Raw genomic sequence first — 16905 nt, 5'->3', positions numbered from 1 at the left:
TTTCCTAGGCCTCTGTGGATAGTTGCAGTAAGTCATAAAGAAGCACCCCCCAAACGACAGTTTACCATGTCTTGTCCCAGTCCAAAGAACACATTACACATAAAGCAAGATTGGATATCTCCTAATGTATGCTTCGTCAAAATGCTGGTGAAATCACAGATCTTCACCAGGATCTGGGATTATACTGACTCTAACTTGAACTTGCAAAAAAGGCCCCTTGACACTATTCGTTTTGGCTTTTACTCAAATAACCACACTAATGGTCAGAAACAATACACTATTATACTATCAGCTTTTCTGAAATCAGCAATCTAGGGAAACAATTCCAACAAATGATTTAAATGAAGTCTACATCAAAGAAAGGAAATTCAGAACTGAATGGTTTCATTTTTTTTCTCTTGCTGTTTTTTAAATACATGGATATCATATGAAATACTCAAAGTCAGATGTCTCCCATGTGAAGACCTTTTGTGTTCATATAATTTTCCACACAGTAAACTCTATTTAAGCAAATTACAGATTTTAGACTTTCCCCCCACAGCTTGTTTTAAATTCAATTTTTAAAAAATAACTTATCCCTTATTACTATTAATAAATTTAAAAGTACAGTGAGTTCTTTTTTTTTTTTTTTTTTGCTAGTCGTGGGCTTAGGCTCAGGGCCTAAGGACTGTCCTTGGATTTTTCTCAAGGCTAGAACTCTACCAATTGAGCCGCAGCACCACTTCTGGCTTTTTCTAAGTATATGGTACCGAGGAATCGAACCTGGGTCTTCGTGCATGCTAGGCAAGCACTCTACCACTAGGCCAAACTCCCGGCCCCAAGTACAGTAAGTTCTATCATTTTACTTTTACTGAATTAACTAAAAATGGAATCAACATTTTGATTTTTTGTTATGAAATAAAGAGCCACATGTAGTTGAATGCCAGTGGCTTGCACCTAAAATTCTAGCTACTCATGAGGCTAAGATCTGAGGATCATCATTCGAAGCTCAACTAGGCAGGCAAGTCTGTGAAACTCTCATCTCCAATTAGCCAACAAAATGCTAGAAATGGGGCTGTAGCTCAAGTGGTAGAGCACTAGAATTGAGCATAAAAGTTCAGGGACAGCACCTGAGTTCAAGTCCCAGGACATGTATTAAAAAAAAAATTATGAATACATAGCATGCCATACTACATAAAATTATGTCTTTTGATATTTTCAATGCTCTTATCACCTGTGATAGAAAATGGATTGTGTCTTCTGATTGATTCCATTTTAGAGACTAAACTTTATGGAAACCATGATCTAAGACCATTTTTCCAATTTTCAGTTGTTTCCTGTTTTACTTAAATGGAGCAGCATCAGAATATGGCAAGGGCATGATTTTCCCAATGCCTTCAATCATTTCTGGATTACATATAATAGTTAATATAATGTAAAATCTAGGTAAGTAGTTGTTATACAGTATTGTCAGAAAATAGTGAGAAGAAAAATAGCCTTTAAGTTCAGCCAAATTTTCTTTTTAAATGAGCAGGCATATAGGGATACCTATATATTTAATTTACTTTGCCTCTTTTTTGAAGTACTGGATTTGAACTTTAGGCTTCATAATTGATCATCTTGACCTGTCCATTTGGCACGCTACCTGATAGCACACGAGCCCTGCTTTTTGTTGGTCATTCTTGAGATAGAGCCTCACAAAGTTTTCTGTCATTCTATGCTTGGTATTGTTAGCATAAAGAATATTAACATATAAACATGAGTCACCAACACCCAACCAATGGACTCTCTTTTTTTTTTTTTTTTGCCAGTCCTGGGCTTAGGCTCAGGGCCTGAGCACTGTCCTTGGATTTTTCTCAAGGCTGGAACTCTACCACTTGAGCTTCAGCACCACTTCTGGCTTTTTCTAAGTATGTGGTACCACGGAATTGAACCTGGGTCTTCGTGCATGCTAGGCAAGCACTCTACCACTAGGCCTAACTCCCAGCCCCCAATGGACTATTTCTATCTTCAATCCTCCAGTTTTTCTACTCTACCAATTATAATCATGGAGTGACCAAAAAATTCAATATTTTTCATTCTGCCAGGAAATCAAGTAGAAATGAGCAGCAAAAGCAAGTTATATTAAATTACATGAAATATCAATGGGGAATCATGTTAAATATCCATTTGTTTAATCAAAATAGGCATTTGTTACTTTGTACCAAAGGATTATTCATTGCTTCTATTTTAATAGCTAATTTCTTATAACAATGGGAATACAAAAATGGCTGCCTGGAACACATCTTAAAGAAAGCCTACAGACTAATTTTCAAAGATAGATTAGGATGGCCTGATGGTGCTCAGTCCCTGAGTTTAAGCCCAAAACTGGCAAAAAAAAAATAGATTAGGAGTTGAACAAACAAACTTGTTGAAGAAAAGAAAGGCAATGATTAAACTCTATACAAATAAATTACAAAATCTCTGAACAGAGAATAAAGACTAGTGGAAGCTGATACATTATAGCTCTATTTTGGACAAAGGTGATGAGAAAATTAATTGTAACAGCAATGACTTTTGCATAAGCACTTCTTCATTGACAATCCACTCCTATGGAAATTTATTTATTATCTTAGTTTACAGTCCCATCAGCTCAATGATGATTATTTTATCTGTACATTCAAATGTTTATACTGATAGATCACTGAAACTGTAGATGGCTTGCACTCACAATGAAAGTGTTGGAAGAGCACCAAGAATGCTGAGATGGTTAATTTCATGTGTCAACTTGTCTGGGTTAAGGTTTACCTATATCACCAGGTGTGTCTAGACAATGTTTCCAAAAGAGTTTACTTAGCATTTGACACAGAGTAATGAGTGAAGAATATTAGCCAACATCACTGTGGGAAAAAAAAGCACAGAATCCACACAGAATCCATAAAGGAAAAGGGTGGAGGAAATATAAATTTTCCCTCTTTGAGACCTGTTAGATAAGCTACTCCTGCCCTGAGATATGAGAATTACAGATTCTCATGCTTTTGGCCTTGGACTCGGGATGATCCTTATTGCTTTCCTGGTTCACTAGCCTTCAGATACCAGATGTGGGATTGTGGGATTTCTTCACTCTCCTTATCAATTGAACCAGTGTGTGTGTGTGTGTGTGTGTGTGTGTGTGTGTGTGTGTGTGTGTGTGTGTGTGTGTGTGTTACATCTATAATCTAATAGTCCTCAATAAAGGACCCTGACTAAAGAGATGCATTCTAATGATTACAGAAAGCAAGAAGGCAAATGAAGCAAAGTGTGCATTTTGGGCCCTCATAAGAGACTGGAAAGACATCGACAGGTGGTAAGTTCAGTCATAGCATCCAACAAAAATGAGAATGGGAGATTCAAGTCCCATGGTGAGATAGAAAGCTGAAAAACTTATTAGAGAATGCTCACCTGTGCTGATTCTAAGGATAGGTTTTATTAGAAAGCAGAAATGAGGCAGGTAGGGAGAGGAAGTATTTCGGACCAAGGGGCATGTCACAAAAAGTCTACACAATGGTCTATACCAGAAAAAAGTATATAATGGGTTATTTTCATAAGGCACAAGGCAGAAGACTAGTATGTAATTTGGATCATACCTAAGAGACATGGGAATATAACCAAGTTTTAAGAGGGAACTAACATAACTAGATGTGTATTATATGTAAATAAATCTGTCCTGGGCTATGAACAGTAGAAGGTAAATAAAGGCAAGGGAGCTAGTTAGAGATGATTAATTTCACAGAGAGAGGATGAAGGCCTGAATCAGAGCAAGGGTATGAAGAAAAAGGTGAGATGAACATTGAGAAACTAAAGTGCTAAAGAAAATCAGGCTTTGTGCTGAGTGTGAGACCTGTAAATAGGAGAGGAAAGGATGAATGACCCCTTCAAACTTTCCTTGCGAGTGGATCTCTGCACTTTGTTTGATAACTAAAATAGATATTTGAGAAATTAAATTTTGGAAGCTCAGCCTGTGTTTGTTCTCATTGCATAAATATGGCATCTTACAGATGCAATTTGTATGGGGAAACATAAACACTCATGCAAACTTCTGACACTTGCTTCTTGTTTTACTGGAAGTTGTAATTATTCATCCACTTTTAGATTACCGGGACACTAATGGGGGTCAATTACAATTTGTGGCACCCGAGGCATTCCAGAAAATATTCTGTTGGAAGCATACAGTGAATTAGCAGTAAGGAAAGAAGCTCTAGGAAATATCCCATTGCAAGCAATTAATTTCTCTAAAAGACAGCTTTTTTTTTTTCCCCTTGTCTATTGTGTCTACCCTATTTCATGTCAATCTCACAGCTTAGGGCTCAGCCTTCCAGCAGCTGCCTCTGGCTAGTCAAGCCTAAAGAGGAAGTGTCCTGGTGCTTCATGATAAGAGTTGGCATAAATACTTGTGAGAAACACAAGACAAACAAGCTACACAATGGAACACAATGCACATCCTTTTGATGATTCATCTCAACATTCATATTATATGTCAGCAATAAATTTAGAGAGGTAGCAGGATAATTCATACCACATTTTAGAATTAAAAATAACAGATGATAAGTTGGGAAAATGGAGTGATTTCAGATCAAGGGCAGAAAAAATTGGACAGGCACTTATAAGAAAAGAGATTTCACAGAATTCCATTCCTCTGATAAGAGAGCATCACCTGGTTTGGAAATGTCTGGCACCTACTTTTTCTTTGAATTGAGCTGGTAGAAAGGGCAGAAAACAACTATTTCTTGAGCATCAAAGAAAATGCAGTTCCTGTGGGAAGCCTAGTGAAGGGTGTTGTGGGGTGCGCACCCAGATGGCAAAGCTTCGTTTCCTGTGTCTGAGTGACAGCATTCAGACCTCCAGGGAAACAGGAGGACTAAATGTCTTTTAGTTCTTACTGTAAAAGAAATGAACAAAAATGGGATTAGATTTTCCTAATGGCTCAGCTCAGGAAGATAAAAGGTGATTGCTTGGGAAATGGTTGGTGTGTGGATGTCTGTATTCAGATTGGTTTCCTGTGAGCGATGGGACACAGTGATGGGAACATGATCGTTTTGGTGAGAGAGTCACAAATTCACTTTGGAAATAAAATTGTGACAGTAATAAGAGCTGCTTTATCTGTGAAGGAACAAAGAGGGCAGAAAGATTAATAATGCCTTTTATCTTGCTCCAGGATAGCTAATGAGTATCTAAGGCAAAGAATGGTAAGAAATCTTTCAGGCCAAAGGAAAAAATGGAAATGGGAGAAACTCAGTGTTTAAATTGTCTGTGGCTTTATCTTCTATCTTTCCTTTAGGATGGCTCTCCTCAGAAACAACACAATTTAAGAGCCATCGACATGACAGCCATTGCAAGGTAATTACTTATAAATTTTGGAGGGTTTGTTATAAGTAATACAATGAGCAGGGACATTTTTCTTTTTAAGTATACAGAATTGACCATGTTTATCTCAAAGCCTATATTGAACCAAAGATAACAAGCATTCCTGTTAAAATACCCTAAGAACTAGTTATGAAAGAAAAACAAATTCACTTAAACAAATTCATTTGCTTCCAAGGAGAGTTCAGTTTACTTGACAAGATTTAACAAATACCTTCGGGATTTAGATTATGAATATATATATATTTCATATATGCATATATTTATAAAGATGTAATTGGTCTCAAAAAGCAAGGAGAGACAGAGTTTGAGTAGTTTCAATGATAACATATAAAACTTAATAAGTTTCCTGTAGGCCTCTATTTTTTGTTAGATTTTATATTTTATTGGTATGTTGCTACCTCTGACATTGTTATAAATAACACAATAAATATCATTTCAGTAAGACATGGGTTATTATGCAATATAAAACACAAGATCACAAAACGATTATTTCCCATCAAACCTGAGCCAATCATTTAACACCTGTGAAACAGAGACGTTAAATCTCAATTATCTCAATGTGATAACACTGTTGCGGGAGATGTTGTATTAAAAATACATTTGGGTTTTATTTAATTTATATTTTATGGACATAAAGAAAAAGGAATGCAGATGTAACACAAATGAGAGGAAATAGAGGAATAGACACACGTAAAATTTAAAAAAATGATAGTTTAAATTTGTAGACGGTGAATCTTCTGTAAATCCAGAAAATAATGGAGTATGCTTTCAACTTAACTGGACTTTCTGGTTAGATTAAATTAAGCAGAAATACTTTTATGTTCTAATTATTCAAAATAAGACTATTTTCCCATGAATTAGACATATAATATTAATTGTTCTTCAATATATCAAGTTAGAAAGTTTTTGGATCACACTCTGAAAATGAGTTTAATGACACATCAAAACTGATACCTCTATTAAAGGAATGAAAATATTCTTTCCATAGACAAAATATTTGTAGAGGCAACATAGGAGGTGTTAGTCTTAAACGTAATATCATCAAATGTTATTATATCTTCTCTAATTACTAACCAATGTTTTTATATGCTTCAAAATTGTGATATAGCTCTGGCATTCCATCACTACAGAAGGAATCCAACCAATACTGCCCCAAGTATATATGTAGTATTGATCCTCAAGCTACATGGACTGTCATTCTTACTGAGTGACCTCATGTTTCATCTATGTTTAGTAGTACTTAGTGAAATTTCCAAATGACTAAGACCATCCTGCATATTTTGAAACCATTTACTCATGGATAACTTATAGCCTATAGACTGTAGGGAAATGCCCTGGTTTATAAGCTATGTACTAAAGAATCTAGAGTTTGAGAAGAGTAAGTATTCTAAATAGAGGAATCAGAATTAAGGTAAAAAATACCCCCTACTGAACATTTTCTATAACAATAGCAGACTATTATATATAAATGTGATCTTTTGAGTTTCTATTGCCCAATAATTATACTACTTATAAATCAATCCAGTTATTTTGCAAATCTTCAACATGTCCGGCACTAATTTTGGTGACAATATTTGTATTTACTATAAATAAACCAATAAAGATTTTTTAGACACAGTTTCAATATACATGGCTCAGCCCGGGCACTAAAAAGTCTGTGAGACTTGTCTCCAATTAACCACCAGAAAATGATAAGTGGTGATGTGACTCAAGGGGTAGGGTGGTAGCCTTGAGCTAAATAGCTCAGAGACAGTGCCCAGGCCCAGAGTTCAGTCCCAAGGATTGACAAAGCAAAAATCAAACAAAATATTCAATGAGATGCTATGCCATAGACAGATTATAACATTGTTACTACTATATTGCCTTCAGAACACAGAAAATCAGCCAGTATCAACCATAAGTAAGAATTTCTTCAAGTTTGATCTAATCAAGCTGGCTGTCAGCACTCAGAATCAAAGACACTAGAAGTTGCTTAACTTTTTCCCTAAATGTCCCTGTGCTGTTTGTATCCAAAAACAGCAGTAATTGAGAGTAATTGAGAGTTATTATTTAAATCTCAACATTTTAACAATGTATATTTGATTAGGTGCCTACTAGATGCTCACTATTACAACAAGACTTATGAAATTTTTAGGTGGAAAAGACAAGGGAAGCTCTAGACTTAAGGAATATTGAAAGATACTTTTTATAGATAGCATCAAGAAAAGGGCAGAATTTGGAATTCTAAGGGCTTAAGAGAATTATCTCAGTGGAGCATCACTTGCATTTCAAAAGAGAGACCTGGAGTTTTGTATTCCCAGCACAAGACAGGAGAGAGAGTAAGAGAAGTCAGGCTTGGTGGCTCATGCTGTAATTCTAGCTACTCAGGAGGCTGAGATCTGAGGATTTCAGTTCAAAGCTAGCCTAGGCACTAAAAACTATGAGATTCTTATCTCCATTTTATCACTGGAAATTGGGAAGTGGGGCTATGGTTCAAGGGGAGGGTGATTGACAGCATCCAGGCCCAGAGTTCAAGCCCCATGACCAGAGAGAGAGAGAGAGAGAGAGAGAGAGAGAGAGAGAGAGAGAGAGAGAGAGAGAGAGAGAGAGAGAGAGAGAGAGAGAGAGAGAGAGAGAGAGAGAGACAGAGACAGAGAGAGAGACAGAGAGACAGAGAGAGAGACAGAGAGAGAGACAGAGAGACAGAGAGAGAGAGAGAGAGACAGACAGAGACAGACAGAGACAGACAGAGAGACAGAGACAGAGAGACAGAGAGAGAGACAGAGAGAGAGTAAACAGATACACAGAGAGATACAGAAAGACAGTCAGACAGAGACAGAAAGACAGAGAAAGAAGAAGGAGTAGAGAGGGGAGAAAAAATAAAAAATAAGAAAACTATTAGGTATTTCAAAAACTAAGTAGACAGCTGGCAGTTTGGCCTAATGGTAGAGTGCTTGCCTAGCATGCACAAAGACTGGGGTTCGATTCCTTGGTATCACATACATAGAAAAAAGCTCGAAGTGCTGCTGTGATCAAATGGTAGAGGAAGCCCAGTGACAGTGCGCAGGCCCTAAGTTCAAGCCACAGGACTGGGGGTGGAGGGGAACTAAGTAGAGAAGAAAAATTCTCAAGTTGTGGTTCTTTTAGTATATGTGCTAGTGAAGTAAGCACAAAATGGTAGTAACTCTAATGGCTAATCTGCTCTCATTTATGATAAAAATTTTCCTCACAATTTTAGTACACAGCAGAGTTTTGTTGCTTTACTTCAAGTTTTGTTTGTTTGAATGAAAGATCATTTTTTCAGGACATACTGACTCTGAACTATAACACAGAAATCAAAAACACCACTAAATTTCATTTAACTTGCAATAATATTTCCATTATTTTAAATAAAGGATGAATGCTTTTCTGCCTGTTCTCAAAAGAAGAAAAAGACCTAAACTCTCAAGTTTCAATTTTTTTCCTCCCTGATTTATGTCCTGCAATTAAGAATCATTCTATATTCTTCTACGTATTGGAGTATTTGAAAATATTGAAGATGTCTTAAAATTTATGACTGCGATCTTTTATGTTAGTGTAGACTAAAATAATAGTTTCACAACAATATAGAAATTTCAAGTATGTTTACAAAAAATCTAAATGCAGTAGAAATGAGAATATCTACCCACTTTGATCCACTTATCCTTTATTATCTATTTCCTTTAGAAGCTAGACTTGGGGGGGGAAGAGAATTTCGAATTTCACATAGAAAACTTAAAGATGAATTATTGAACTGAGTTTAAAATTTGAATGTCTACCTTACACTCCACAAAACAGCTATAATTTATAAAAAGCATCAGGCTACCAAGGTAAAAGACTTTAAAGCAAAAGACTGAAATATAATTCATTGACTAATATGATGCCCAATGAAATATTTTGTCACCATTATCTTAAGATAGATACACCTTTCCACATCTTGTGTTCATCTCAGCTTCTTTGGAGAGCTTTTGAACTGGCATTTGACATCTGTGAAATTTATGTGCTCTCTAAATGTAAAGAGATTTTCCATTCTAACAGCTTTAGCCTTACTTAGAGTTTAGGTCTAACCTAGATTAAAGAGAAATTGAGACCTTAGAAATTCAATGTTGGTTCCGGATTTTTTTTTAACCTTTTGTTTTTATGAGGTTGAGTTAAAAACCCCAAAGTGGGACATAATGGCTTTAGAGACAGGAAGGAAATATTCTTTATTCTTTTCCCCCCTAATGTAAAAAGCCCACAAGGCTCTTTTGTAGAAAGCCCATGGTACAAGTACTCTCTCAAAAGCTACCTTTTTCTTCTTAATAGCCTTGGAAGGAGACAGTGCTCAGAAAAGATGACAGCACCAAGTGTTGCTAATGTTAGACCCAGCAACAAGCTAAGTGGTTTATAGCAAGAAATCCCTTGTACTATATGCACTTGACCAAATAGGAGATTTCTCTTAAACCAATAAAATGTTTTCAAAGGTCATTGTCTCTCAAATTCCATAGCAATTTCTCAGCAGAAGGGAGAGGGGAAGAGAAGGTAGTTCACAGAAAAGCCACAGTGAGACATAACTATTTTACTTCGTCAAGAAAAGAGCAGAGGAAGGATAGGATGAAAACACTTGGATTATGGACTGGTTGGGTGTGATGGAAGAGTATGATATCAGTGTAAGGCAGGGCTCTGACTTTGCAGACACTTTTATCTGTGGAACACCAGGTCCATTTCAGCTTACTGTGGTAGCAAGTAAAAAATCTTCATCAAAATGCAAACAGCGCAAATTGCATTCACCCCCATAAACTCTGAGCATGTTGTGTCACAGGTACTATGTGCATTGTAAAGTATTGTAGGCTTCCTAATTTATGATCAGGTATTACATTCCAGAAGACAGTAGAATCCTTTGGTTTATCTCTTCCAAGCTGTACAGATCCTGGAAAGTGTCAGATCTGGATTAACAGATTCTTTTCCATAGCACTCTCATTTAAATTAAGACATTAAGTTTAAAGTCACAGAGATGAAAACATACTCTTCCTTGACCGAGATACTATCTCCATCATTTTGAAAGTTCACTTTAATTTCTTATCATAGTTGACAGATAAGGTGGTATGATTCCTGAAAATATGTCTGAAATCAAGTACTTAGAGCATTATTTAAAATACACAATTCATATCAGGTAGCTGATATCAACATATATTTCACATGATGAACACAAAGTACCCTGGAGAGCTCCCCAGTGCTTACCTTGAACTGTCAGGGTAGCTGATGCTTCTGCTTTTCCAACCATATTTTCTGCCACACAAGTGTATGATCCCGTGTCACTAGCCATCACCTTGCGAATTTTCAACGTATGATCATCTCGGATTTCGTATCTGATGTAAATACAAATGCAAACATAGCCAAATGATTTTCTTCTTGACTTAGCTTATTGTTAAACTTTATGGTGTATCTAGGTAAGCATCAAATAATATGCAACCTTCACTTTCGGGAAAAAAAATATAACATATTAAACAATGTTGCAGTCCTCTATGTTTTTTAAAAAAATTCTTTGTGTATGAACTGTCATGTGAAAATGCTTCCTTAAGTGAATTTTTGTTAGGAGGAACTGGCTCTTATTTCCTCAACCTACCAGGTTCACATTAATATTAAATGACACTGATCATTAATTGAATTCTTGCAACAGACTTTAAATACTCTATGCAGTTTTGTCTTTATAAATTCTCACAGAACATTTAAGAAGTAAGTACACTGGCTTCATCTTGTAGATAAAGAAATTACACTGGCTTCATTTTGTAGATAAGGAAATGAGTGTGAGCAGATTTGAAATCTGAACCCACACAATCAGATATAGAGTTGATTTGCTTTGTTTCATCTTCAATCCCATCAAGTGTCAGGCTTCTCTTGACCTTTATTTTGAATTCCTTCTCTTTCTAATTACATGTCCTTCTCAGAGCTATATTAGCTCCTGTAGTTTCTAAAGGGACTGGCTATACTAATGCATTGCAACTCTGTTTCAACTATGTTTCCCATCCATTTTGCCAATTTAGACAACACATTCAACAAGCATCTAATATTAAATAGGTTAGATGAAACGCTCCTTTCACCTCCTAATATAAATCAGATCCTTCTACAAATATCTATCTTCTCTTATTTCTCTACTTAACAAAGTTACTTAATTCATCAGATTTAGGAGCTGAACCCATCTCATCTCCTAGGGCAAAAAAATGTTGTCTTTAAACTGTTAAGCTCTAGTGGTGATATTCAAGCCACTGGCCTTTGCCAATAGGAGTGTTATATATAGCATTAATGAAGTTATTATTTCTGAAAAGTAGCCAAGTGTCTTATCAGTGTCATATAACCTGATTGAAAAGTTCATATTTTTCTTGCCTGAAGCCCTTGATGGAGCAGCCACTGTTTCTCAACTATTCCAACACTATCTCCAAGCATGCCATTCTTGCTCATACTCTACACACGAGCTGTGTTAAACTGTCCACCCTGCTAATATGTGGTTTTTTTTCTTGTCAGGATAGTGTATAGAGGCGTTACAATTTGTCAGGTAGCACATGCATTACTTCTCACACATTGATAACCCTTCTCAAGTTTATATGATTTTTTTCCTTACTTGTGTGTATGTGGTGATGGGCATTTTCCTGGAATACTTACTCTTCTTTCTTCTCAATTTGATAGTTATATTTCAGTTCATTTCCTTGGGAGAATCTCCTTAAGTTTTTCTCATTGGTTGCTTGTCTATACTCATGTGCCCAGAGGATAAGATGATTCTATATGTGGCCATGACGGTGCTCTTTTGTGGACCTCTTGAGTGCTGTCACTCTCTATGGGAATGCTATCATCTGACATCTAGAAGGGGTTGCAACTGCTAAATACACCTTTGCTGGATGGGTGAACACATTAGTGCAGACAGGCTAATGACAATATCTCTGTGCTCTGCTTCCTTTCTTCACTCTTAGGCTTCCTTATTTTTGAGTTTTCTACGAGCCAATTTAAGAGCTTGATAGCTATGAAGAAACTCTCAGCTCTTCTACCATGATATGATAGCTGACAAAAAAAAATAAATCCAGTTTTTAATTGGCTCCAAGAACTGCCTTTGATGCTATATCTCTGTACAACAATAACTTTGTGATTGGTTGAGCAACAGAGAAATATATTTAAGGCATATTATATTTTGTAATGTGCAAGTCAGTCTCATAAATTGAAAGTTCTTACTTGAAAGCCTCAGAGAAAACATGGCAACATCCTGATTCTAATGATCTTCAGTAAACTAGCCTGGCCCCTAAGCACAGGTCTATAGATGCTCTTCAACTTAGGCGGTACATATGTTCTAATCAACCCATTGAAAATAATGTAAATCAGAATGGCTGTTCATACACCACTATTACTGAACATCTTTGCTTCACATCACAGTGCACTAAAAAGAATATTAGTTATTATTCCTCCTAATCATATGGCTGACTAAGTATCTATGACTCTCTGCCCAGTCCAGTACCCACACAGTGTTATACTACATAGTGCTAGCCCAGGAAATGTTATACATATGGCTTATGCTTAAAGCATAGTAAAGTCCCAATACTGTAGTAAAGTCCCAATATTGTAAGGCTAGTGAATAGATAGGAGGAGGATACCTATGAAATAGCTGATGGTTTTAATGGTCCGATAAACATGGAAAATCCAGGGGGAATGAATGACATTAAACCTTCATCTATACCTGGATTTGGGCAGCTCTCCATCATCTTTCCTCCATCGTACTGTAGGCACAGGGTCTCCACGAGCCTCACATTTAAATTCAGCACTGTCATCCACAGTTACTGCTAAGTTACTAGGTCTCTTCACAAATGATGGTCTCTCTAAATGAACCAGAAAGCATCATTTCAAGGCAAAAGACAAATGAACCAAAAAGTACATGAGATCATAAGAACAGATGTCTAATTTAAAATAATACTTCAAAAATTATTCCACATGGTTCCCAACTACAATAGATGTTTTGTATGTTTTGGAACCTCCTCCAGTTCTCCTTCTACATATGGGCTATTTTATCTCAGGTGGCGTTACTGAATTATGGAATCCCCACCCCCCCATTTCTTTCTCCTTTGTAGACAGACATTAAAAATCTATATGTATTTGCAGCAAGCAGATCAGGCAAAGCTACACTTACCTAAAACAGTTAGCTCTGCTACCTCACTCTCACGTTCTCCAACCATGTTGGTACCGACACAAACATATTTTCCAGCATCACTTTTACGGGTGTAAGTAATCATGAGTTTTCCTCCCCGTATCTTAAAAGAAAAAGAAAAAAAGAATCTTGATATGGTTACACTTAAAATAGCTATAGCTTTATTGATTACAGATTAGAAGACTTCTGAGATGAAGTCAATTTTTTTCATATATTTTATTGTAATTAATAGAAGGGTTACATTACATTCAACAGTTAGAAGGTGCATTACTTCACAAACATCGATACTCTTTCTCATGTTTTGGTCCCCATTTCCCTCTCCCTACCCGCCTCATCTTGTTTTCCTCCCTTCCCTATCCAATTTCAAATAACCAAATAAACATATATACAATATATCAGATGAGATGAAGTTAATTTTTAAGAATATAAATGAAAACATGAGATAGGGTATCAATGTATAAGAAGAAATGCACCTGCAACACGCTATACCTTATCCTCACAATGAAAAAGACAGTTCTTTAAGAAAATAAAAAAAAAAGAAAATTGAATCAAACAGATGATAGGTACTGTTTTCTATATTGATAGATAGTAATTTGAAATACAATTCTCTCCAAATATGTACTACAACAAAAACATATTTTCCTAACTTTATTTCTTGTAAGAGAGTCTTCTAAACATTTAATTACAAATATAATTAATTACAAATATAAGCAAGCATTTAGTAAAAGAAATATACTGAAGCTAAACATGAATCAAGATGGGTATGTAAAAACTAGGCTATCATTTTTTAATTCAATTTTATTGTCAAGGTGATATAGAGAGATTATATTTACAAACATAAAGTAATGAGTACATTTCTTGTCAAAATTGTTACACTCTCCCTTCTTTATCTACCATTTCCCTTCCTCATAGCCCCTCCAAAAAATTATAAAGTTCATTTCCAATGTATTTAGATTATATTTCATTAGCACAATTTTCATTGAGGATTTTAGTTCAATTATCCAACTATATCTAATGGCTTTGCAAAAATACTCATTGAGGTTTAATCTCACACTTACTCTGAACATTGTACACATTATCAAAGAATGAAAATAAAATTAAATAAAAAATGAAGGGAAGAAGGAAAGGATAGAAAGAAGGAAGAACACACTCAACATATTTTTTCTATAATTTATTCAAAATTTGTCTCCAAATCCTATTTCAAAAATAGCTAGCAGTCTCTGCACCATGTATTCCATACTTAAGCTCTGCTTTTGCTCAACTATTCTGAGTTATGTACCTGTTACCCTTTTGTACATCACCTTTATAATAGCAATTTGTGTGTAGGCAGGGGAGGGAATGGGGCTTGAATTCTGCCTGTGCACTGGCCCTAAGCTCTTTAGCTCAAGGCTTCCACTCTACCCCTGGGCCTGGGTGCTGTCCCTGAGCTCTTTAGCTTAAGTGATTAGATATGAGGAGGATACCTATGGAGTAGGTAATGGTATTAATGGTCCCTACCCTTGAGTCAAGCCCCACTTACCATTTTCTAGAGGTTAATTGGAGATAAGAGTCTCAGGTCCTTTGGTGCCTGGGCTGGCTTTGAACCTTGATCCTCACATCTCAGCCTCCTGAGTAGCTAGGATTACAGATGTGAGCCACCTCGCCAGATAATTTTAAAAAATAATTAAAACTAACTTTTTCAATAGCCCAAGTTTAGATTACTAATGATATTATATTTTGATATAACACATTTTTATTATTATTTTGGTGGTGCTGGAGATAAACTTCACACACACACTCTCTCTCTTTTCCTTTTCCATGCTATGAAATTTATTGAAATATTATGTAAAGGTGAAAGGTCCTTCCTATTTGGGAATGACTAAATCACTTTAGTGTAGACATACAAAATATTTTGATCACATCAAAACAAACCAAATACTAAAAGGAAGTTTTAATATTTTTCCTTTTAGAACTAGATGTTTGCTCAATAGATTTTTTAAAACAAATTATCAGATGTTCATAGGTTCTAGTACAAATACAGCATATGTTATTTTCCCCTGGATTGTCTACCATGCACAACCAGAATAATACGTGCATTGAATAATCCCTCAGACCTTGTCTTCTAATTTGAGATATTTACCCTGAGTAAGGTAGTGAAGATCTAACAATTAAAAAATACTTGAAATAAGAAAAGGAAGGGGGAAAAACAAGATGATTGGGAAGAGTTGGGGGAAGAAAATAGGGACAAAAGCATGAGAAGGGGTATTAGTGTGTGAGAAGTAATGTACCTACTATATGGCAAATATAATTGTAACCCCTCTATACATTATAATAAAAAATTATAAACCTAAAAATACTAACAATTTAAGCCATTCAGGAAGCAAAAGAATGAGGACTGAAAATTTCTGCTTGCCCACATCTCAAACAGAACAGAACGATGCAAAATAAATCACAACTATAATCAGCAACAATAGCAACAGCAACAACAAATAATAAAGGTTCCACTGTTGCTTAAATAGCATACTGTTTGCATAGCAAGATCAAATTCCTGAATTCAATTTTAGACACCCTTATAGAAATGTTAGACAGTTTGTTTTCATACACACTTAAATTTTCAAATAATGCAAAAACAGAGCATTTTGACTTTTTAATTTTTGAAGACACGGTACAAAAAATATATAGCATCAATTTGAATAGCAACATGATAGTCCATTATATACCTTTATGATATCTTATGAAACTATTCCCTTACTCATAGTATTTACTCATAGTATTTACTTCTGCCACTCTTTTTAAAACATAACTAAAATCCACTTTTCTCTCGCATGGGTGTAAAATCATCTCAGTAAGTCTCAAACAAATGTTCTTAAATGTAGAACAAACGAGAATACTGCTTCATAGTAGTATTTTATGTTTTATGAGTTGTTTTATTGCACAAATACATCATTTGAATGGTGCACTTTAATACAACCCTGCTGTTAGACTGCTGGGTTAAGTGTTAGAATACTCTTCCTTTTCACCAAAGGGACCACAGCTCCAAAAAATACAATCCTTTCTCCCACACACCTCAATCACACTCATCATACATTTTAATTATGCTTTTAAATGTCAGGTTCTCCTTTCTGATGGTGAATTACATTCTTGTGGAAGGAAAGCACCTTAGCTAATGTCATGAATCAAGCTGAAACAAGGCTTAAATAGCAGGCCAACTGTCTTTGGCTATACAAGTTAGCCCAATGACAACAAATGCACAACCCACAAGACTGTTAATACAGTTACTTTGAATTTGATAAAGGAGTTCTTGGGATTTATAACCATTAGTGTATCACAATAAAAAAATCTATGATTTATAATCCCAAGAAGGTCTCTGATGTCTTTCATTATAGGCTTATTCCGAAATATTT

At 35.6% G+C, this 16905-nt stretch overlaps 1 protein-coding gene across 1 annotated transcript in view; it reads right to left on the bottom strand.

Annotated features, from left to right (window-relative positions):
* Positions 1-16905, bottom strand: part of Robo1 (roundabout guidance receptor 1) — a 426986-nt gene that overhangs the window by 85609 nt on the left and 324472 nt on the right. The window contains exons 4-6 of the mRNA XM_090331140.1: positions 13505-13625; positions 13058-13196; positions 10579-10706 (exon numbers count right to left, since the gene is read on the bottom strand). Of these exons, the coding sequence (XP_090187266.1) occupies positions 10579-10706; positions 13058-13196; positions 13505-13625 (388 nt within the window). The remainder of the gene's footprint in view (positions 1-10578; positions 10707-13057; positions 13197-13504; positions 13626-16905) is intronic.

This window comes from Megascapheus bottae, chromosome 1 (assembly GCF_031878675.1).
Source record: "Megascapheus bottae isolate mThoBot1 chromosome 1, mThoBot2.hap1, whole genome shotgun sequence".
Taxonomy (NCBI): Eukaryota; Metazoa; Chordata; class Mammalia; order Rodentia; family Geomyidae; genus Megascapheus; species Megascapheus bottae.
The sequence above is the reverse complement of the archived record's forward strand: the minus strand, read 5'-3'. Positions and strand labels throughout refer to the sequence as shown.